The following is a 24,367-nucleotide window of genomic DNA, read 5'->3' as shown; positions in this document are numbered from 1 at the left end:
TCAATAACAACTCTGACATTCTGGGATGGTATCAATAACAACTCTGACATACTGGGATAGTATCAATGGCAAGTCGGACATACTGGAATGGTATCAATAACAACTCTGACATACTGGGCTGGTATCAATAATAACTCTGACATACTGGGATAGTATCAATAACAACTCGGACATACTAGGATGGTATCAATAACAACTCGGACATACTGGGATGGTATCAATAACAACTCGGACATATTGGGATAGTATCAATAACAACTCGGACATATTGGGATGGTATCAATAACAACTCTGACATACTGGGATGGTATCAATAACAACTCTGACGTACTGGGATGGTATCAATAACATCTCGGGCATACTGGGATGGTATCAATAACAACTCGGACATACTGGGATGGTATCAATAACAACACGGACATACTGGGATGGTATCAATAACAACTCTGATATACTGGGATGGTATCAATAACAACTCGGACATATTGGGATGGTATCAATTACAAATCGGACATACTGGGATGGTATCAATAACAACTCTGACATACTGGGATGGTATCAATAACAACTCGGGCATACTGGGATGGTATCAATAGCAACTCTGACATACTGGGATTGTATTAATAACAACTCGGGTATACTGGAATGGTATCAATAACAACTATGATATACTGGGATGGTATTAATAACAACTCGGACATTCCTCGGATGGTATCAATAACAACTCGGACATACTGGGATGGTATCAATAACAACTCGGACATACTGGGATGGTATCAATAACAACTCTGACATACTGGGATGGTATCAATAACAACTCTGACATACTGGGATGGTATCAATAACAACTCGGACATACTGGGATAGTATCAATGGCAAGTCGGACATACTGGAATGGTATCAATAACAACTCTGACATACTGGGCTGGTATCAATAATAACTCTGACATACTGGGATAGTATCAATAACAACTCGGACATACTAGGATGGTATCAATAACAACTCGGACATACTGGGATGGTATCAATAACAACTCGGACATATTGGGATAGTATCAATAACAACTCGGACATATTGGGATGGTATCAATAACAACTCTGACATACTGGGATGGTATCAATAACAACTCTGACCTACTGGGATGGTATCAATAATATCTCGGGCATACTGGGATGGTATCAATAACAACTCGGACATACTGGGATGGTATCAATAACAACACGGACATACTGGGATGGTATCAATAACAACTCTGATATACTGGGATGGTATCAATAACAACTCGGACATATTGGGATGGTATCAATTACAAATCGGACATACTGGGATGGTATCAATAACAACTCTGACATACTGGGATGGTATCAATAACAACTCGGGCATACTGGGATGGTATCAATAGCAACTCTGACATACTGGGATTGTATTAATAACAACTCGGGTATACTGGAATGGTATCAATAACAACTATGATATACTGGGATGGTATTAATAACAACTCGGACATTCCTCGGATGGTATCAATAACAACTCGGACATACTGGGATGGTATCAATAACAACTCGGACATACTGGGATGGTATCAATAACAACTTTGATATACTGGGATGGTATTAATAACAACTCTGACATACTGGGATGGTATCAATAACAACTTTGATATACTGGGATGGTATCAATAACAACTCGGACATACTGGGATGGTATCAATAACAACTTTGATATACTGGGATGGTATTAATAACAACTCGGACATACTGGGATGGTATCAATAACAACTCTGACATACTGGGATGGTATCAATAACAACTCTGACATACTGGGATGGTATCAATAACAACTCTGACATACTCGAATGGTATCAATACCAATTCAGTCATACTTGGATAATACATATTTCACCCAGGTATCAATTCGTCCAGTCAAGTGTTGACATTCTGTTTTGTCTATTTCTTTTATAACCTAGATAAACCGAAATAATGATAACAGCATTGTTATTTGAAACCCCGACACACTTCATCTTAAAAACATCCAGTATCCAAAATAGGACGAAACAACTGCAGTTGTCTATATTTCGGTATTTTCTGCATCTTCTACAAGTCTCATATTTCATTATGTGATGTATATGTTCATCGGTCTGTACTAATCTTGTTCAGTTTCTAGACTTCCTATATTTATATTACATGATCCTGTATTATATATACAGTTTGTATATAACTGGCGTCGTTTGTCCATTCCTTTACCACAGTTGAGTACTATCAATCAACATCATCTTTGACAATAAAACGTAACGACAGGTATTGATTTATAGTTTTTCATATTTTATTAGACCACTTTACTAGGTTCTGACATACAGAAGTACCTTTATACACAACACGTAGACATGCACTAGTTCACAAATTCTCCTTAAAACCTCATAGCCAACAGTGCCGTGTGCAGCGAACGCCACATATATTACAATCCTTCACTGTTTAAATAGAATTTCGTAAAGTTATAAAAAGTATATTGTAAGAAAGGGGAATTGCTACTAGGCTTGTCATAATTAACATAATAGAGTATTTGGATAATTAAAAAGAAACATTAAATACAAAGCCCCATGGCTCATTTTTAAAAGCATCAGCCACCATTCGTCATTTTGATCACACACACACATACACGCACTTTCATTCTCCTTTTAAACACTATTTGAGTATTACTAGACGCCATCCAATGACTCTGAGATTCATTGCCAACACCCAACCAATCAAATTTGAGTTAACAAAGTGATGTGGTTTTAAGATATGTTTGGACACAAAACACACAACGCACGCGCTTTCATACATTGCACAGCCTCACTGGGATTCACCAATAAAAAGATTGATTTGCTAATGCTCAAAAATTGACAAAAGACAACACTTAATGTCGATGCTATCATCTTTGTCCTTGTAATGCTTAAATTTGGGCCACTGACCAGATAACACGTCTTGGTTACATGTATGTTTGTATCACAGATAAACTGCACCATCAGGATTCACAGCAAAACATTCAAGCTCACGTGTTTGAGCTCGCAGAGGCGTTTGATATCCTTGGTTACCAATTATATACCGCAGTACACGCAAAGCACTACGATGTTAAGAACATTTTAAGTTAAATGAAAATCTGTATCGATATGACCATCTCATGACGTTGGTGAATGACTAGAAGATGGCATTGGACTTGATGAAAGGCGAGCACCGGTTGTGTTTGTGTCTTCGTCTTCTGACTCAATGATTTCATTTTCAATGTCTATTTTAGGTGAGTCTGTACTTCGGTGAGAGAAACAATCACTGTCTGAGTCAGTACTCTTGTTGATTTGTGAACCACATGACGCGCCAGTCTCGTTTTCACTCTTGTCTGATTTAGGATCCAGCTCGCCTTTTTGTGCTGCCTCAGAGAGTCTTCTTGCGGCTTCTTCCTCTCGCTTAACCTTCCTCCATTTTGCACGCCTGTTCTTGAACCAAACCTAAAAAATATGAAAATAAGGAAATTTTGAAAACCAAATTCATCATCTGTATCAACGAATAATATTACCTTAACTAATTCGTTTGGGATTTCGGCTTATCTTAACAGGAATTGATGTATTTCTATAAAACTTGCTGGGGTCTCTATTTAAGATAATTCTACTAAACGTCACGTTGTATCTAGTGGACAGAGACAGACTTGCATGATTAGGATATGATAAAAATGAATGTTGTTGTTATTTAACGGATAAACAGTCTCATCAGATAGCTACCCGTCTTAAATTAGTTAAATACAAGACCTTACACGATATTACAACTCTTTGCGATATGCTATCGTGTAATCACCGAGTTTTATGTCTCCAATCATTGCACACCGTCTGGGCAGAAAACAGATTATTTTCGGGATGGCGTGCGAGCCTCTATGCCCTGAAGGATTGGCCGCCATTTTGTTATAATAGCGCCATTGTTAGCGTGTCTGATCTCAATTAATTCCAAACATTTTATAGATAGTTGTGGCTTGTTTAGACTCAATAATCTAAATCTACTATATTATGCAGATTTGTTCATGTAGCTCCACCATCCCAAATCATATTTGAGTCGTGTCAATGCACCAACGACCGTCAACAGTAGCACGCGACATGCGCGAGTGCTTGTATACGTTCTTTTCCTGATTCATATCTGGTCGCTTATGGACGAAATTAAAGCTAACACATTGTCCGGGTGATGTTTGCATCGCCGTTTGACTTTTGGATTCCTAGATAATTTCTTTGTGATTTCAACTATTTCTAAATAAATAAATTTCCAGTTTGCATATTGTAAGCATACCATCGTTTAGAATTTTTGCCTCGAACGGGCTGTTCTTAAAACACAATTTTGATAAAGCTGACAATTACTTTTCCTTAAATGTCCTAGAGTGTGGTACCGCTGTGTCAGTTTCTTTAATTTTTATGTTAATTTCAATGGATGTCACCTTATTAAACCAGTATCGGGCACTAGCCGTCACTACCGTGTAACGTCACACGGCCCCCCTAATCACATCATGGCGTCACCCACTCCAACAGGCCTTGCATCGATCTCCTACTCCAATGTGTTTTATGATATCGACGTCATGCCATCTAGAAGACATTATCTCGTGATGTTCGACATTACTCGTTTTATTGTCAGCCTGTAAAGTCCTAATGCTAAGACTGTGATTGCGATAGCTATTAGAACTGTTTCCAACAAATAACAGATAAATCGTTAGAAGTCAATTTTATGACTAACTATTCTTTACTTGAGGAAAATCTGGATTTCCTGCAATAAAACCCATAAGTCTTTAGTGTTTATTTGCAAATCTTTATATGCTTTCAATTGGCTGTTTGATGTTGAAGATTGAGATGCCACCATCATCGGGGAGTGTTGGTCGAGATCTGAGACTAGACTAACCAGGGGAGATGCCTCAGTTAAATAAATATCAGTGTAACGTCTCTCCATACTCCGCCTTGACACACGTTTGAAATTCCCTGCTTATGACCCTGTACGGTTGTTTATCGCAATTTTGATATTATTCATAGCGCAAAAATTATTATTTGCCGGCAGTAAAGCGAGTACACGACAAAGGCTGGTTTTGGATTTCAAACGTTGGATACATGTCTCATAAATGTTGTTGTAGGGTGGAAGGCTTCAGAAAACCAGTAAATCAGAAAATATATTAACGCTAGCAAGACCTTGATAATTCTAATTTCTCCGTAATAAAACGGGAAAGTTCTTTTGAAGATAATACATAGATTATAGCCCCTCAATGGGGTCCTAAATTGCTGATAACTCGATGACAGAAATAACATCATGATAACACTGGATATCGCAGGCAGCTATTCACTTCTTGATTTACTCCTATTATCTGATGTGGTAGTGGTTGCCTCGTTCTTTTGATCTCGCTGCATTTGGCCTGTGATGTGGCTACTGTATGCGCCATTTTGGATATACATATTGTTGTCATTATGGTGATTTTGGTTAAATTGAAAAGTGTCTAGCTTGTCGATAGGACAAGATTGATTGAACCAAAGCACGACTTGGAACATTGACTTTGAATAAATCCGTCGTGCTTGAATGGGTATGAACAAAGTTATCGGTATTTGGATGATGTCCGAGGTTATATGAATGTCCCGGACAGGGAGAAAGATTCCGTGAGGCGGGCACCATTGCCAGACCCCGTATGTACCAAGAGCCTATTAGTCACTATCAAAAGGACCCGCTAATTCAAATGAATCACGGCAACACGTTGACATGTCAGCGCCGCAATAAAAAATCAGTGAAAGTGTTAGATGTAATCATATATTAAGTAATGTATGCAAATGATATTCTGTGGATTTAGTTACCAGGTGGTTAGTGATACTATTGCAGAGCGCAGAACCGGAAGTAGTGTGGTAGTTATTTAACAATATTTACCTCAACTCTTTCCTCCTTTAAGTCTATTTTCATTGCCAATTCTTCCCTCAGTAGGACATCGGGATAGTGTGTTTTATTAAAGGTGGCTTCCAAATCTTCTAACTGTTCCTCTGTGAAAATTGTCCTATGACGTCGTTTCCGCTTTTGGCCTGCACGTGCGAGATCAGCTGGGTTCATCAGACCGGGAAAAGGGTTGTATGCAGCAGCTGCGAACACGTACAAAACAATCATTCAATAAAACTTAAATATCGTGATTTTAATGCAGATTAAGAAATGCATGGTTCAAACACCAAACAGATTGTACAGGTATTCAACAGAGTCGATTCTATTTTACAATATCCTCATCGTTTATAGGCCCTGCATTAACCGTATGGTGTTATAAAGAGTGCTTCAGGCGGACAGTTAAAACGTTCTAACGTAACTGTCGTGTAAAATGATTAGCGTATATTCGGAATCTAAAACGATGAGAGGGGCTGTCAAGTATTTTCTTGAATGCTAAAGGAAGTATTCCATGTCAAAGGGGTGAGTTATCGGTTTAAATTAACCTATCCTTACTCGTGGTAAACGCATTCCTTATTTCAATTTTGTCGATGGAGAAAATGGCATTAATTATATATTTAATAGGTATTAAGGTGTTTTACCGAATGCACGCCCTGTCAAACCGTTTTAAAACTTCATATAGAGCAATTGAAATTTGCGCATCATTGGTCTATTAATAAATTATTTAGCTTGTTTAACATTTTATTTTATGTTTGAAGCAAAATTGCATTTCACGACGTGAGAGAATTTATTTCATATCATGCTTATACTATTTCAAAACAAACTCGTAGACATTTAATAGAAATTATGTATAGTTTTCCATAGGATACACGTAGTAGTAGATGGTATCGGCTAAGGAGCAGCTGTGGTTTGTCGTCAGGCATCTGCGGCTACGCACCTCGCTTTTACTAAACACTTCACCGATTCTAACACAAAATAGTTTAAGCAATGTTAAAGTGTTTACACCTGTATACATATTCTGTTAGGTATTACTCAACACGAGCTAGGTCTGTAACGCCCAATCGTACCTGTTACTGTCACGCTAGGGATAATGTCAGTTTTCATGGCAATTAACACGTTTAATAAACTGTATCTCCTCGTGTGAATGTTATTTATGAATTGAATCCCTGTTATTATATTTTACGACCCCGAGAATGTAGTTGAAACTGGGTAGTATGACTACACATACCGCAACCGTGTAAAGTTTTACAGATAACTACTGTAACACTGTATAGTGTTATCTCGCCGAAATATCGCCACGTGTCTCAAAGCCAATGGTCTTAACGATCGATTGTATAAGTTATGGAATGAATTTCTCAGAATCTGGGATGATTTGATCATAAACAATTATAATGTCGATAACAACAGTCCCTCCATCTAAGCCTGAATGACCACCCTCATGGATGGAGGGAGACAATCTAGGCCTGAATGACCACCCTCGTGGATGGAGGGAGACAATCTAGGCCTGAATGACCACCCTCGTAGCTGGATGGAGGAAGACAATGCTTTAGTTTAGTGGTTTCACTGTATATATACATCCCGGTTAACTTTCTATATCCGTGTACAGAAAAAAAAGTGTAGGTATATATACATATTTGATGTTTATCATCAACGTTGAACGACTTTGCGAAGTGTTCTTTATAATCTATAGCAGCTACTATTACTCTTTCATGAGTTAAAATATGGTTATATACTTTACTCTATCCAAGTAATTTGTGCCAGCCAATTTCATGGTTTACATTCATTTCGTATTCATTTTAATGTACAGTAACTCCCAGCCTTTGATCTATAGATGTAGGTAGTACCATATACCGTGCCGAGTATCACACACGCCTCGCAGTATCTCAGCTGATTGGGATAAGTTTATGAAATATAAAAATTCGAGATACAACGACAAATATTTGCCTGGGGGAGTATTTTTTTGCTATGGGAGGGGAAGCAACTCTATGTATAATTGGAACAATGAGACCTTATCTGAGAATTTGTTATGTTGTTGAATTTGAAGCAGTTTTATATAGCTAATTATGACAACAAGCATATGATGTAAAAGCAATGAAACCCCGCATAAGTTATTGAATTATTTAGAGAACATCTAATATAGGTTTACGTAAGGCTACGAGACTTCAGTACAGCGGGTGTGCTCCAGTGATGCAAGTCAAATTCGCCCACGCTTAAATAATAACACACAAAATCAAAATAATCCAAATTCATATTTTTTTTTTATCTTTTGAAGTAATGCATACACCTGAAATCTTTGATCTCTTCCGTGTTAGAGAAATGGGATAATTAATGATACAACGAGGTAGATTTACAATAACAATTTTTTTGTACATAATTTCATCTTAAAACTTGCATTCATTTCTACACCTATTTGTCCCGTTAAACGTCTGTAAAATGATATTCCGGCGGTGTGTTGGCCATTGTTGCGGTAACTGTGCTCTCCTGATAAACTCACGCTTACAAATCAGGACATAATATGCTCGTGTTCCGCCATTGTTGAAAGTTATGTGGAAACTCTATCGCGTTGAAACAGGAGATCTCGTTAACTGTTCGACACCGACACGGTGATTGTCGCCGTGTAGAGATACTGTAAAATAGAGGTCATGTTTCAGACGCACGCAAGCGGTCCTCTATATCCAACCAGATCCAGATTGTCTTCTCATGGATGTCAGCACCCGGTCGGATTTCATTAAATATAAAACGTTAGACATTTCCCTTCGATATATATTAATTTGGGTCTTTTATTTAAAACTTTATTTATTAAGATATGATTAAAAACGTTGAAAATATAATAGTGTTTGACATTTCCGTGAGAGTAGCCCTAACGATACCCAAACAAAGTCCGTGTTAGGTCGGTGTACCTGTAGGCCTTACGTTTCCAATTATAGCACCTTCTCAAAGCATTCTCATATAAGGATTCATTTATTTTTAACGCCTAACAGCACTAAGTACACGCAAAACGTTCGTTCTGATTCGTAAGAAAATCAGAATTGAACCGAATATTTCCAGACGATTTGAGCCATACGAATATCTACTTAATCGCTTAAAAAGTCAGAAAAATATTTCCTTTATTTAATATTTCTGCTACTTTAAAGTTATTCAATTTTAAATGGTTTAGGTTTTGTTCGTCAGATTAATCGTTCCAAGGCTGAATAAACTATCCGGAATTCACCGTGGTTGTTTTTCTAATTATTACCTAATCAGGCTATAATCTAAGGGATTACACGGTAAGCGTTGACTGATTCCGGATTAACCTAATGCGATACCGTTTACGTAGTTTTAGCTGTAACAACAAACCATCGCTCGGCTAGGAGCCACATGACTGTTACGTCAAAACCGAATAAAACGTCTTTGAAAAACATATGAATGAAAATCTTGACTGAATGGATCTCTGATTCTTTAATATATCTTTCAATCTGTCTTCATAGCATTTATTATTGTTGCAATTGAATTAATATTTCTACATGAAAAGTTCTGAACTAAACTGGTATAGAGTTTATTATGCGCACTATATTCTTCAAATTTCTAAAATACAATTTTTATTAATTAAATTGTAACGAGATAATTAAAATGTTACGAAAAAAATTATCGTTTTAATGAATAAAAGCATGCTTTGATTTAAAATTGCTGTCTTTGTAAATTATTAGTACACATTTATAAAGCACATTTGTATTCATACTTATTTTAAATCCTCACGTTTGAGTCCAATTGGACCTCTTAGGGAGTTATGTATCACTATAGTAAACATCACGTTCATTAACTTCCTGCTTTATATTCAAGAAATTCATCTTATTCACGTCACGGTAAATCCTTGTATCAAAGTGAATAGTAATAAGTATAATTGTTTTATATATTTATTATAATTAATATGCAAGTGACAAGTGGGCAAAAAATCGGGACTTTTTAAATCCTATCAATAGAGTTTTACTTTTAAACCATTTGTCAAAATATTTATAATGTTTATTTCAAACGTTCATTAAATGTGTATAATAGCTGAAAGCAAAAACATGTTAATGTTTACTTGAATATTTGGATGGAAATCCGGATTGTTCATTACATTCCTATTTCATTATTGTACAAAATCGCATAATTATTATCTTCTTAATTTCATTCACTGTGTAAAGTGTTTATGTTAAAATTACACCAAATCGGGAAACATCTTCAGATCTTAACCTCTTAATCTTCCAAGAGAGTCTAGATATATAATTAATATCATCACAAATGTATAGATCTATTATACTTAATGTATATCATCTATAAAACGGTCCCCGAAATATAGTCAAATTAAGATAGCCATTATGTAAAGGCGTGACGCTATAGCATACAGTTTTATTAATCCGCTAGAGGGCGTGCTAATCTGGTTACCGGATTAAAACGGTGTAAAGATTAACTCGCTTCTAATGTATACAGATATAATTTCCAGGAAAGTAGAGTATAGAACGCCGCTTGATGAAAGACACCGCCAAATCAATATTAATGGGAACCTCCGTAGATCTATGTTTGTTTATGGCGGTGCATTGACCAGGTATTTTGATATAATGTATTTAATAGGTAAGTATATTATTAGGATTACATATCCATACACATAGGCGAGTGTTTGTTATAACATTGAACGACAGATTTTAACTTATTGAATACAATTTTTTTTTGCAGAAGTGTCTGAGTCTTTTTATCTTTAAATTTTAGAATGAATGCTAATGAGAAAGAGGGTCACATCACATTTCTTTTATTATTTACTTTAAAAAGTAATTTGTAGGTAAGTTTATGTTGTTACTATTCTGTAGGAATACAGTTTTGAAGACTAATGTTTTTCGGTGTGTTTCAGCATTTCCAAATTGTTCGAGTTATGATACAGAAAAATTTTCTCCCCAAAGTAAATACCACATTTACTAATCTCAATACTTTATGGAATAGTAAAGAAGTAAGTGGTCGGACCCACGTCGTGGAGTGTATAAATTTTAAAAAAGTGAATAATTATAAATATATTGTTTTTCTTATAAACATATAAATAACGGAAAGAGGGGCGTTTCTTGGAGAAGTAGCACAGATCATTTTTAATATGTTAGAAATATACCAGATTGTTTTATCTATCTGTTAAAGATACTAATGACTTGATGTGCATACATGGCTGATATACAAAGTACGTTATATAACATTCGAACTTAATTAAATAGTATCTAGTTTAATGAGAAATAAACAGTATTTCCTTTCAGGAATATTGTAAATAAATTAGTTATCTATTCAAGGTATGTTTAACATTATTTATTATCTCATTTATCTATATTTGTTAATTTTTTTGGGTGTATTTTATAATGAGATTTTGAAATACCAAGAAAATGTTTGAGAACTATTTTACACTTTGGATTTCTGTCATATTATAACCATTCATGTCGCTTCTCAAATTTTGTAATTTTTGTAATGGGAAATATATTGTACCATTTTATTTTAAAATCAATTGGTCTTCAGAATTTCCCTGAACCAAACATGTACAATATATGTTACTCAATGACATTATTCTATCAATCTTTAATACCAAATATATCAGTATGGCAGTGCTACCTTAAATTATATAGTAATATTTAGAAAAGATCCTAAATTTGAAATAAAATCATTCTCACATCCATTCTTAGCTTAAGTTAATTTTTTGTCAAATAATTAATCTGCAAATTATCACAAATTGTGCCCAACCTCTAGCTTGATTTTAAGAAGCAGTAAGATATTTTTAAACCAACTAAATAAAATAGATATTTTACCACCTTTTCTCCTCTAGTCAACTCATCCAGCTTTATTAAATGCTTCGTGATTTTATTTAGATCTTGTTAATTTTTCCCCATTAAAACATAAACCCATATTATCAAATATCATAGAAAGGAGAGGTTGAAAGAAGGGCTAGATTTTGTTAATTCAATGTGAAGAAACACTCCGCTAGATAAAAGTTACTCTATATTATCATATATTTAAAGTTGCCTACGTTTTCCTTGTCTAATTTCACAGTATTCGCCAAAGAAAACATTCACAAAATATCGGTATTATAGAAGAGGACGGCGGGTAGAGATGGGGAGATAGTGCTTTAGTGATAAGGGGGAGTCACGTCACAATACGTCGTGTGGCTACCTGTATAGCTCACCTGTCACTTCAATTCATCGAGTCATCTGTCTACCCGTCGCAAGATTCACTCCAACACAATAGTGCCTTCCTAAGGTCATCTGGTCATTGTTCGCCATGTTAATCTAATTTGTAAATTAGATACTTAAGGCTACAAGATCTGTATCATGTTAACAATAACCGGGGTGTGAGGCAATGATAGTACGCCTCCCACTACATTCACTCTCACACCTATATCTCAGTCCAGTCCATGTCATCTTACAGTGGAAAGTTTGTCCTTTGTTGCGCGTTTTGTTTGTGTATAAAACTATATCAATTTCTTAAAAAAGGGGAAAAAAGGAAATATTTGAGCTTCCAAACAAAATCACCTCATAATTACAAGATTTTTTAAGAAGAATGCAATCATAAAAATCTCGCAACATCGAATATTTCATATGACAGAATCTAAATGCTACAACGAAGCACACATCTCCGTCATTTCAAAGGAATCTCAAATTAAAGGTAATAAGAAAAACTGAACGCTAGGAAGCTCGACTTGAACGGACCGAAAAGGCTAAGGAATCCATAGAAAAAACAAGTGGAATTGGAGGAAATATTGGCTCGCAAAACCCATTAATTTCTCGATATATGATTCCGCGTTATTCCTCTAACCCCGATCATACCATCTTAAGACAGAAACTTAATACGGCTAAAACGAATTTATATGTATTCTGGTAAAACAATACGTAAAATTGCTGAAGACGTCATTAGTCCGCCAAGATGAATTTCCCATAGACATGCATGTAATTACTGTTAGGAGAAAAAAACACCCTGTGAATTCTAAAAACTTTTACAAACCTATGTAGATCAAATGTAATTTGATATTTTTGTTGTAAAGAAACTCACCTGTAAATATGTTCTATTTTTTAAGATATCATTTTTCAAGGTTTATTGAATTTTTGTCAAATGAAATAAAGCCTAATAATACGTTATTCATGTTAAATATTGAGTGTTGACAATAATACATTAAAATTTGTTGTTGATAAAAAGTATATCAATTTGTTTTCTACAATTTTTATTAACGGCCTTTCCATTTTTAATTCAGAAACATGTGGCAAGCTAGTAGCGATTTTACGAGGAATCTTATCATGTTCAAAACACATGAAATAAAAACATATTTAGAACTTTTATTTGAATTTTCATCAAATATTTATATCATTATGTATTAAACCCCGGCGTAAACCTTAAACATTTATTAGAGTGATCACACGCCTGAAAATTTATAGCAGAATTATAATTGGAATAATTAAAATATGTATCTTTCAAGTTTATTAATTTCAAACAAAATTTATATGGAAAACATTTTAAAATGGAATATTTAGGTTATCGCGTTTAAAAAATTAACAAAATTGAAAAACAAATGGAATGTAAAAGAGAAGCAAAATAATGCTTTTAGTTGGCCGTTCACGAAAAGCAATTTTGACAAAACTACTTACCAAAGATGTCCTGTGCCGAGTGGTGTAGGCTAGGGTATGGGAAGTAAGGAGATGGCCTATGGGCAAGAAGGGGTCGAGGAGCCAGAATACTCTCTATGGTGAAAAGAGACTGGTTCCCGGAAGCAGCAGCCGCCGCTAACATACTGTTCTGGTAGGATTTAATCTGTTCAGATGTGTAATAATACGGCAGGTGATGCATGGTGTTAATAGTCCAAACACTGACAAACTATTTCAGAAAGGAAGAAATCCAGAATAAATTGATGTCTCCAACGTGAAAAGTTTTGAACTCTGACTAGGTAAGAATAACACAAACTGCTCGCTGGTTGTATAAGGTGATGTATCTCCCAGTGTTGTCTGTCGGGTACTAATTGAAGTCTGTGTACACCCGTTATAGTACGTCTGAGAATCAACACCTTGGCCCGTGTAAAGACAAGTATGGCGTGTCGAAGGTAACGAACCGTCTTTTCAACCAATGCCGAGAAACAGCGATACCACTGCTTTTATTGTCATTTAATAATATCATCACGGCCCTATCCATTAGTTAAAAAAATACCCCAACATCCAAATAAAGGATTATCCCAAGGCTTGTCAAAATTCTCCTTTCGCTTTTGTCCGCCATGTTAGATTGATGTGTAGTTTTGACCAATAGGAAAACAGCACGGTAAACATCAATAGTAACGCGGACACGCCCCTAAGATTATAAGCAAATATGAAGGTGTAGATTTTCGCTTTCATTGCCAGCGGCGGTGACAAATTTCCTAACACTTTCTCTACATAGAGATGCCGTAAATTTTATGAAGCATGACAAGATTTCCCGTCGGGAAAATTTGCATATCTATAATATCATACCAACAAACAAGATGGCGGTCGCTCTATACTAAACATCAAATACTGCCAGAGAAAATGGAGGCCACGAGGTATGGTACAAGAGAGCACACGCTCTTATCAGGTTTGAGAAATCACATTTAGAAATTCTAAAAGATTTTTGTGAAAAGACGGACAGAAGGCAAGGTTGACGTAGAGACAATCTAGTCCTAAAGACAACGTTAGTTTTGCAATGTGCTTGAATAATCTCTTACAAGAACGATGGCCTTTGGTTTGAGCCAATGTCAAGTAATTTACGGATACAATGCATAATTGTTTCCTACTGTTGAACTTAAAAACGTTTCCGAATAGAACTAATGTTATTACAGATGGTATATCAGGTAAAATTGAATCTTTATTACTTCCACACCATGCCGAAGATGAATGGCAGTGACATTTTGGTTGTGTGCTTTAGAGGCGGCCTAAAGACAGTCGCAATGACAAAACCAGGATTGAAAATAAAAATGTTATCAAAAAAATCTGTTTTGTTTCTTCTTATTCATGAAAAGTTTGATTATATCTGTCTTTTTCTTCGTCATCTTTAAAACATTATGTCGTCTGTAATTACTAAAATGATTTTCTTTCAAAGGAACCGATTTTTTTTATTATTCCTTTGGAGGGGCTTTTATCAGAGATTAAATAATATTTGTGTTCATCCAAACGAGTACAGAATCATAAAAGTAAAGTGATGCTGTGTTCAGAGTTAAACGTTTGAATAAATAGCATCATTGCCTTAATTGTTTTACTAAAGAAATGACAATTCTTTGCACGCTTTGAGTTAGATTTATCTCTTAGTAGGTGAACATGGTATTGATAATCAATATTTTATTGTGTTTTCTATTGTTTGTGTTTCATAAAATCTGATACCATCTTGTATTATAGCAGATTAAAAACATTATATTTAAACAATTTGCCTTATATGGTATACAAACTTCAGTTAACGGAGTTTACTTCTGTATTATAATGTATAACTCTGACAACATTCGCTATACAACTCTCTTGTATAGTAAATTTGTTGCGCAAAGTTTATCAATTTAAACATTTAGACGACTTTCTGTTGTACAGATTTTATAAACTTAAACATTTAGATAATTTTCTGTTGTACAGTTTTCACGAACTTAAACATTTAGATATCTTTCTGTTGTACAATGTTTTACAATCTTAAACATTTAAACAACTTTCTGTAGTACAGTTTTTATATAAAACACTGTTGGACTAAGTCTACAAACATATTATAAACTCCCTTTTGAAAAAATGTTTACAAACTTCTACATTAATTAGAAAGTGTCTGTTTGGAAATGTATCCAAACTATAACATTTAGTTTCAAACTTCGTATGTAAAATATCTACCATGTAAACCAATTTATATCACTTTCTGTTGTACTTGCTGTTTTCCAATTTCTGCAGCATAAAATGATGATAAATCATTCCTACTGCAACACTATTTTGTTGTAAATTATACATAAAACATAGCTGATCATATAAATTGTTTTATTATATGCACACTCATATGTATATACACAATATTAAGGTAAATGGTTTCCTCGGCTTTTACATGTTCTCGATTCCTCCTGCATACAAATTATTCTGAAATGAATACTTAAGCAATTAAGACGTGAATGGTGTGAGAAAATGCATATGGGAGAAAGCAACAAACGCTTATATTTTCATATCTATCGGAGCCATCATTTGTTCATCTTGACAGACACAGTTATAATTTGAATGGGCTCGTTTAAACACCATGTACAGAAATATTTGATATGGGCAGTGTATCAAGTTGAATATTTTTTCTTGTCTGCTGCACATTGCCTTATTACTGTTTTACTCCATTTTTATGCTTTTTGTTTGTTTGTTGTGGACTATGACGGTTGTTACTCCATGTGATCGTAGCAAGGTTTGGGGATATCATACCTGCTGAATACTCGGTTTATGATCGTATTAGGCGACTAATGTTAGGCCTCCTATAAAACAAGGGGTTCCCCTCTGTCTTGCCGGGACATTGGAGAGATCAAACTGATTAGCTGATCTCATTGCAGCCATAGAGACACATTCTATCTTCGTGTCTTTTATGTGTATTAGTTTTCGGCTGCGACGCCCGAGGCCATTAATAAGCTGGTTACTCCATGGGCAGAAAACAAATGACCAGTTAAGGGGTCATGACGTTGTATAGGAGTTATGACATTTCAGTGGGACAGTACTTTAAATGTGTTCCTGAAAGGCTTTTTGTCTGTAGACATCAAGAACACAAAATAAGAATATGGTATGTGAGCGTATGCTTGTGATTCTTTATGCCCTACAGACGCTCTGTCAATTAACCATGGTATTATTCATATGTTGGACGTATTTCACTGCATTAAACCCCTCTACTCGTCCTGATATGTATTAGAATGATTACTGTATTAGATTATTTTACAATATTTTTTCTTTTACTTGCAACCTCCTTTCTGTGTAAATTTATTCTCTACCCGTGATATAAAATCTAACACCGAAATGGGGTCACCTGCCCGACCACGTGGGTTTCCTCCGGGTACTCCGATTTCCTTTCACAGTAAGACCCCTCGCGCGCTTCCATCCGGGCCAACAAGCGTGATTAATATAAGTTAATATAACTTTTTTTCGCAATTGTTGTAAAATAAATCAAGTTTACATTTTAACACCGAAATGTTTTTGTTTTTGTTTTGCTTTTCTTTGGAAACAGTTCAAGTAATTTGGACATGTTATATATAATCTGTCAACAAACTGCAGACTGAGAAAGTTAACAGAAAGAAACTTTTATAAAGTGTCTGTTGGTATCTAACACCATACATAGATACTTACACTGTGTATTAAATTACTGTCCCACATACCCGAATATACAAATTAGTGTTGAGGATTTCGAGTATGACAACAATGATTGATGGATGGTGATTATAACGATTTTTCTTGTCTGGATGGTGGTAGAAGGTGGGTTGGGTATGGTGATTGTGACGATTGTTCTTGTTATGGGCAGTAGTAGATGGTGGGTTGGATAGGATGGTTGTGACGATTGTTCTTGTCTTGGGTGGTGGTAGTGGATGGGTAGGATAGGACGATTGCTTCTGTTTAGAAGGATTGGAAATATATGATAATTGCTAATATTTTTTTGGGATTGATATGGATATTCTTTAGAATGGGATGAATGTGGATCTTCTTTATGTCTTGGCGAAATGAATTTCATTTCAAACTACATTAACTAACTGCTATCTTTTCGCGCTTTTTAAATGTTATGTTTGGCTAACATGAAAACGGTTATGTTTAACAGTGGATGGTGAGATCATTTTAAATGAGTATTTATTAGTATGATAGTGTCGATTGGTTTTATCGGTACTGAATTATTGATATTTCAGGAAGTTAACATGTACTGTTAAACAGCAATTCATTCATTTTGCATGCATTAAGAGATTATCATTCCACCCGATGGTAATAGCCGTTTCAAACATTTATGTATTATATATATATATATTTGTTCTATCTTAATCGCAATCAAATCCTGATTATCTGTACACAAATTATTTGAAAACAGCATGAATATTCATCTATCATACATGTATAAACACTTTTTTCAGTGCAATGTCCACAACGTATAATTTTCTATAGAATATTTTGTATTTCTACAGAACGGAATATATTTCTGTGTGATTGTATATTCTAATACAGAACGGATTAAATTTATATAAAGCGGTGTGTATTTGGTATATATTTCTATACAGCGAATGTCTTTATAAAAGTATGTATTGATGTTAACGATGTTTATTACTATATAACGGTATTTAATTCTATAGCAGTATGTATTTCTTTATAAAAGGATGAATTTCTGTATAACGATATATATTTCTGTATAACGGTATATATTTCTATATAACGGTATATATTTAAATATCAATATAAAATGGCATTCATTTCTATGTCATGATTGTTGTCATTATAATAACTGATAACAATCAGGCGCATGGATCATGACACCAATATGTTTTTATATTTGTTAGATACATTTGTCCTAGATAAGATATTATGCTTACGGCAATGACGTGCTCCAATTGTACAATATCTTGGAATTAATGTGAAAGAGGTCTGTTTCCTTCCATCTCGGCTTTACTTGTCAATATACCTAAAAACCATACAATATAAAACAAGGCATCCTTTCATCTCTGATTTAAGTGATATCTGCGTGCATAACGACGTTTGTTAAACACACTGGTAGTGTTATAGCATCTCATCACGATTATCAGGCAGGTAAAAGGTATGTACATACAAATCCAGGTATATCGATTCAGTTACACAAATACATTACCTTAACCGTTATTGCCAGAAGCAGGTACAGCTTGATACAACATACGTTTTAAACCAATTACATATTAAACCTAACGGCAATTTACATATCATATGTAAACAATTTGTTCATAAACACAACAAGGTCGTGTCACTGCACTGTTGGGTGATAAATACAGAGACTAAAAATCATAGTATTGCGCACCCCCCCCCCCCCCCCCCCAAAAAAAAAACATTATTGAAAAATGCTTTCCATTAAAATTTAAAACAACCGAATATTTTTTTAATTGATTCATAAATGTAGGAACGTCTTCAAGTACAATTGTTCCATAAGCGATGAACCCACAATATATTTAATGAAGACAATGTAAATCATGAACCACAGTCTATCTAATCAGGATAACGACATCATGAACCACAATCATTCTAATATAGACAGTGTTAATCATGAACTACAATCTATCTAATGTAGACAATGTTAATCATGAACCACAAACTATCTTATGTAGACAATGTAAATCATGAACCACAATCTATCTAATGTAGACAATGTAAATCATGAACCACAATCTATCTTATGTAGACAGTGTTAATCATGAACCACAATCTATCTAATGTAGACAGTGTTAATCATGAACCACAATCTATCTAATGTAGACAATGTAAATCATGAACCACAATCTATCTTATGTAGACAGTGTTAATCATGAACCACAATCTATCTAATGTAGACAGTGTTAATCATGATCCACAATCTATCTAATGTAGACAGTGTAAATCATGAACCACAAACTATCTTATGTAGACAATGTAAATCATGAACCACAATCTATCTAATGTAGACAGTGTTAATCATGAACCGCAAACTATCTTATGTAGACAGTGTTAATCATAAACCATAATCTATCTAATGTAGACAATGTAAATCATGAACCACAGTCTATCTAATGTAGACAGTGTTAATCATGAACCACAAATTATCTTATGTAGACAGTGTTAATCATAAACCATAATCTATCTAATGTAGACAATGTAAATCATGAACCGCAAACTATCTTATGTAGACAGTGTTAATCATAAACCATAATCTATCTAATGTAGACAATGTAAATCATGAACCACAAACTATCTAATGTAGACAGTGTAAATCATGAACCACAATCTATCTAATGTAGACAATGTAAATCATGAACCACAATCTATCTAATGTAGACAATGTAAATCATGAACCACAATCTATCTAATGTAGACAGTGTTAATCATGAACCACAATCTATCTAATGTAGACAGTGTTAATCATGAACCACAGTCTATCTAATGTAGACAGTGTTAATCATGAACCACAAACTATCTAATGTAGACAATGTAAATCATGAACCACAAACTATCTAATGTAGACAGTGTAAATCATGAACCACAATCTATCTAATGTAGACAGTGTAAATCATGAACCACAAACTATCTAATGTAGACAATGTAAATCATGAACCACAGTCTATCTAATGTAGGCAGTGTTAATCATGAACCACAAACTATCTAATGTAGACAATGTAAATCATGAACCACAATCTATCTAATGTAGACAGTGTTAATCATGAACCACAAACTATCTAATGTAGACAATGTAAATCATGAACCACAATCTATCTAATGTAGACAGTGTTAATCATGAACCACAATCTATCTTATGTAGACAGTGTTAATCATGAACCACAATCTATCTAATGTAGACAGTGTTAATCATGAACCACAAACTATCTAATGTAGACAGTGTTAATCATGAACCACAAACTATCTAATGTAGACAGTGTTAATCATGAACCACAATCTATCTAATGTAGACAGTGTTAATCATGAACCACAAACTATCTAATGTAGACAGTGTTAATCATGAACCACAAACTATCTTATGTAGACAATGTAAATCATGAACCACAATCTATCTAATGTAGACAGTGTTAATCATGAACCACAAACTATCTAATGTAGACAGTGTTAATCATGAACCACAAACTATCTAATGTAGACAGTGTTAATCATGAACCACAATCTATCTAATGTAGACAGTGTTAATCATGAACCACAAACTATCTAATGTAGACAGTGTTAATCATGAACCACAGTCTATCTAATGTAGACAGTGTTAATCATGAACCACAATCTATCTAATGTAGACAGTGTTAATCATGAACCACAATCTATCTAATGTAGACAGTGTTAATCATGAACCACAATCTATCTAATGTAGACAGTGTAAATCAGTGTAAATCACAATCAATGTACACTCTTTTAGTCAAGTGACAACATTCCGAATAACTATTAAAAGCTAGTAATGTTTTCGGAATTTTTCATCAAATATGACAGTCTTTTATTCCTTGAAATTACATGTACTAAACTTTGATCAATACAGCATCATAATATATCCCTGTTCACGCTGTGATTATCACCCCCAACAATGTGCCATACTCCTGTCCTTTTTGTATTTCTAAATTCATTTTAACTGCTTCATTGGAGTTTTTGGCTTATGCCGATAATTATGATAAATGAATAAATTTGCATATTCCAATGTAATAACGAGGGGTGCTGACACCTGCTGGTGTCACTAGGTCAACCAAAGTACATTCTAAATGACAAAGCGGACACGGAGATATTTCCGATATACAGGCATGTTACGTTATGAGTGAGATTGGACCGATTATTAACCGCAATAAAATTCCTTTCAAATATGATTTTTACCTGTGTTAGCATGGCACGCTTCAAAGAACAAACGTGAATTGAAGAATGTGGAGTGTTACTTTTTTGACGAAACATCTGAGCTTTTTCTGAGACAATGATTCTAATTTCCATGGAAACAGTATTCATTTGTTAAATGTATTGCCTACTGTTTTATTGATTTATTGATAGATATTATTACAAACATATTAACGTAGTTGTATAATATTGAGCCAGAATTAAGAAGTAACCCTGTCAACTTAGCTACCAAAACGTAACAATGTAATTTTACCTCTACTGAACGCTGTTTTGCTACCACCATATAATAATGAATTAAGTAAAATCACCATGGTGGATAAGTTACCAATTCCTCATTCGTTTACTTATCAGATATGAAAGTAACCATTTAGATAGCAGGGCTTGTTGGAACAAGATGAGGCAACAAGATATTGGCGAAACAATGTTTAGTTTATTGTGGCGTTATTCATAATATCATTTTTCTTTCAAGCACAAGAAAAACCTAAAACAAAACTAAAACATGAAAGTATTGGACGTTAACTGGACGACCGGAAACTTGTTTGGAAAATTTAGACCGCCTCTAAATCTACATGTCACTTTATTGTTCGAAACATTTAGAGCGTGAAGCTTTCGATATGCTCTGCAGTTATGACGAGAAATGACAATGTAATGAAAAAGCACACGGGGATATGTAAGATCTGAGCAGTGAGACATAAAAAACAAAAAGTCCATCTCTTGTTTAAGTACACAAGTGTGCTTATTATGTAATGAGGCTCCTGTGTGGTACTCCGATCTGTAAACGAGAGCAGTGTTTTAAATCGGAGTGAGCTTGTAAACTAAGTGGTAAGAAATCCAAACCTGAAGAGACCTTGTCATGGTGGTGATGTCAAAAGGCAGAGATGACGAACGTGACGTAATATACATCAGATATTTATGAAGTACCCCACGAAATATTTCATGACGTTTATTTACGATAGGGATCACACGTACCGTAGCGTGAAGTCGACAAACACACTCGAGACTCTCCATTTGATACAGACCTGTCAAGGTGAAGCAGCATAAAATGACCAAGTTATTACAATGTAGCGGGTACAACTCTCGCGGCCACTATTGCTATGACTACGACAGGAGTATCAACATCACACACCATACCATCCATAGGATGTGTGATACACACAAAATAACAAGTAGAAATTCCTTGATGCGGGAACTTTATTTCTCAGAATTATTTCCATGTAGCTTATAGCGAATTTTCGAATAAAGCCTCTTGTCACTTTTAGGTTCAATAGATATATCATTGAAAACTGTGTGAAGACGACGTCAAGTTTTGAGTGACCATGCGTATTTTCCCGATTATTTTCAGTACACGATCTAACCGTATTATTCTGCTGATAACAATATATGTGTTGTAATCCATTGTTATGACACACCTAATACATTTGATTAGAGAGGAAGTAAATTGGCAGAATCGATCTCAGTAATGTCAGGGTATTGGGTTTGGTTTGGTTTGCTTTGTTTAACGTCCTATTAACAGCCAGGGTCATTTAAGGACGTGATATTGGGATATAGTTCAAAAAATTACATAGAAGTAGACTATACTACACGGACACATCACCCAATTAATGGCCACACTGATGTAACGTGTAAACTAAAACCTAAATTAGGAATATCAACACGAGATTTATTAACTTCAACTTTTCATTTGGCAAAATTTACACACACATCCCGAATAAGAAACGTAACCGTAATCTTATCTTAAAATCCATAAAACGATTGCAAAAACGCATAATGATAGGTTTGTGTTAGACCATTGAAAAAATATAAGAATACGACCAAATGTTCAAGAAGTTAATCACCAACATCCGCCATACAAATCTACGTCAAATAGACGATATCCGCCATACAAATCTACGTCAAATAGACGATATCCGCCATACAAATCTACGTCAAATAGACGATATCCGCCATACAAATCTACGTCAAATAGACGATATCCGCCATACAAATCTACGTCAAATAGACGATATCCGCCATACAAATCTAGGTCAAATCGACGTCACCCGCCATACAAATATAGGTCAAATAGACGACACCCGCCATACAAATCTAGGTCAAATATACGACACCCACCATACAAATCTAGGTCAAATCGACGTCACCCGCCATACAAATATACGTCAAATAGACGACACCCGCCATACAAATCTAGGTCAAATCGAAGACACCTGCCATACAAATCTAGGTCAAATATACGACACCCATCATACAAATCTAGGTCAAATCGACAATATCCGCCATACAAATATACGTCAAATATACGACAACCGCCATACAAATCTAGGTCAAATAGACGACACCCGCCATACAAATCTAGGTCAAATCAACGTCACCCGCCATACAAATATACGTCAAATATACGACACCCACCATACAAATCTAGGTCAAATCGACGTCACCCGCCATACAAATCTAGGTCAAATATACGACACCCACCATACAAATCAAGGTCAAATCGACGTCACCCGCCATACAAATATACGTCAAATATACGACACCCACCATACAAATCTAGGTCAAATCGACGACATCTGTCATACAAATCTAGGTCAAATCCGGGTAAGTCACATACTCAAAATGAGTGATGACAGTGGAACCAATTGGCATGGAAATGATAATAATGTCCTTTACTATCGAATCAACTTGGATATGTTAACACCGTAAGTAGTGGAAGCAGTGATATTGGAATCTAAAAAAAGAAATTAACAATTTGAAAATTTAACTCATCACGTTTATCATACATTTTTGTAGTAAGCTGGTTAACAGTTATTGGACAAAGTTTAGATGGTGACAGGTTAAATTGTGGGGTACAGAAAATTAATGGTATTCACACTGTCAGTGAACCTTGGGGGTTAATTGGTTTGTAAATGGCTAGCTGACAGTAAACGAGGTCAGACTGATTT

At 34.9% G+C, this 24,367-nt stretch overlaps 1 protein-coding gene across 1 annotated transcript; it reads right to left on the bottom strand.

Moving 5' to 3' along the window:
- Nucleotides 1–2,301: 2,301 nt before the first annotated feature.
- Nucleotides 2,302–14,068, bottom strand: LOC117324370 (homeobox protein goosecoid-like). The gene is made up of 3 exons (XM_033880179.1): nt 13,527–14,068; nt 5,908–6,113; nt 2,302–3,482 (listed from the first exon to the last, which is right to left on the bottom strand). The coding sequence occupies exons 1-3, from the start codon at nt 13,723–13,725 to the stop codon at nt 3,159–3,161; spliced, it is 729 nt and encodes a 242-aa protein (XP_033736070.1). The 5' UTR covers nt 13,726–14,068; the 3' UTR covers nt 2,302–3,158.
- Nucleotides 14,069–24,367: the final 10,299 nt, after the last annotated feature.

Source organism: Pecten maximus, chromosome 3 (assembly GCF_902652985.1).
Source record: "Pecten maximus chromosome 3, xPecMax1.1, whole genome shotgun sequence".
NCBI classification, from domain to species: Eukaryota; Metazoa; Mollusca; class Bivalvia; order Pectinida; family Pectinidae; genus Pecten; species Pecten maximus.
This window is presented reverse-complemented; position numbering and strand designations above follow the sequence as displayed.

Coding starts and splice junctions, on each gene's coding strand:
- LOC117324370 (XM_033880179.1), bottom strand. CDS start 13,725: ATGCATCACCTGCCGTATTATTACACATCTGAACAGATTAAATCCTAC. Junction 6,114..13,526: donor CTCGGCACAGGACATCTTTG/GTAAGTAGTTTT, acceptor ACGTGTTCGCAG/CTGCTGCATACAACCCTTTT. Junction 3,483..5,907: donor TAAAGGAGGAAAGAGTTGAG/GTAAATATTGTT, acceptor CATATTTTTTAG/GTTTGGTTCAAGAACAGGCG.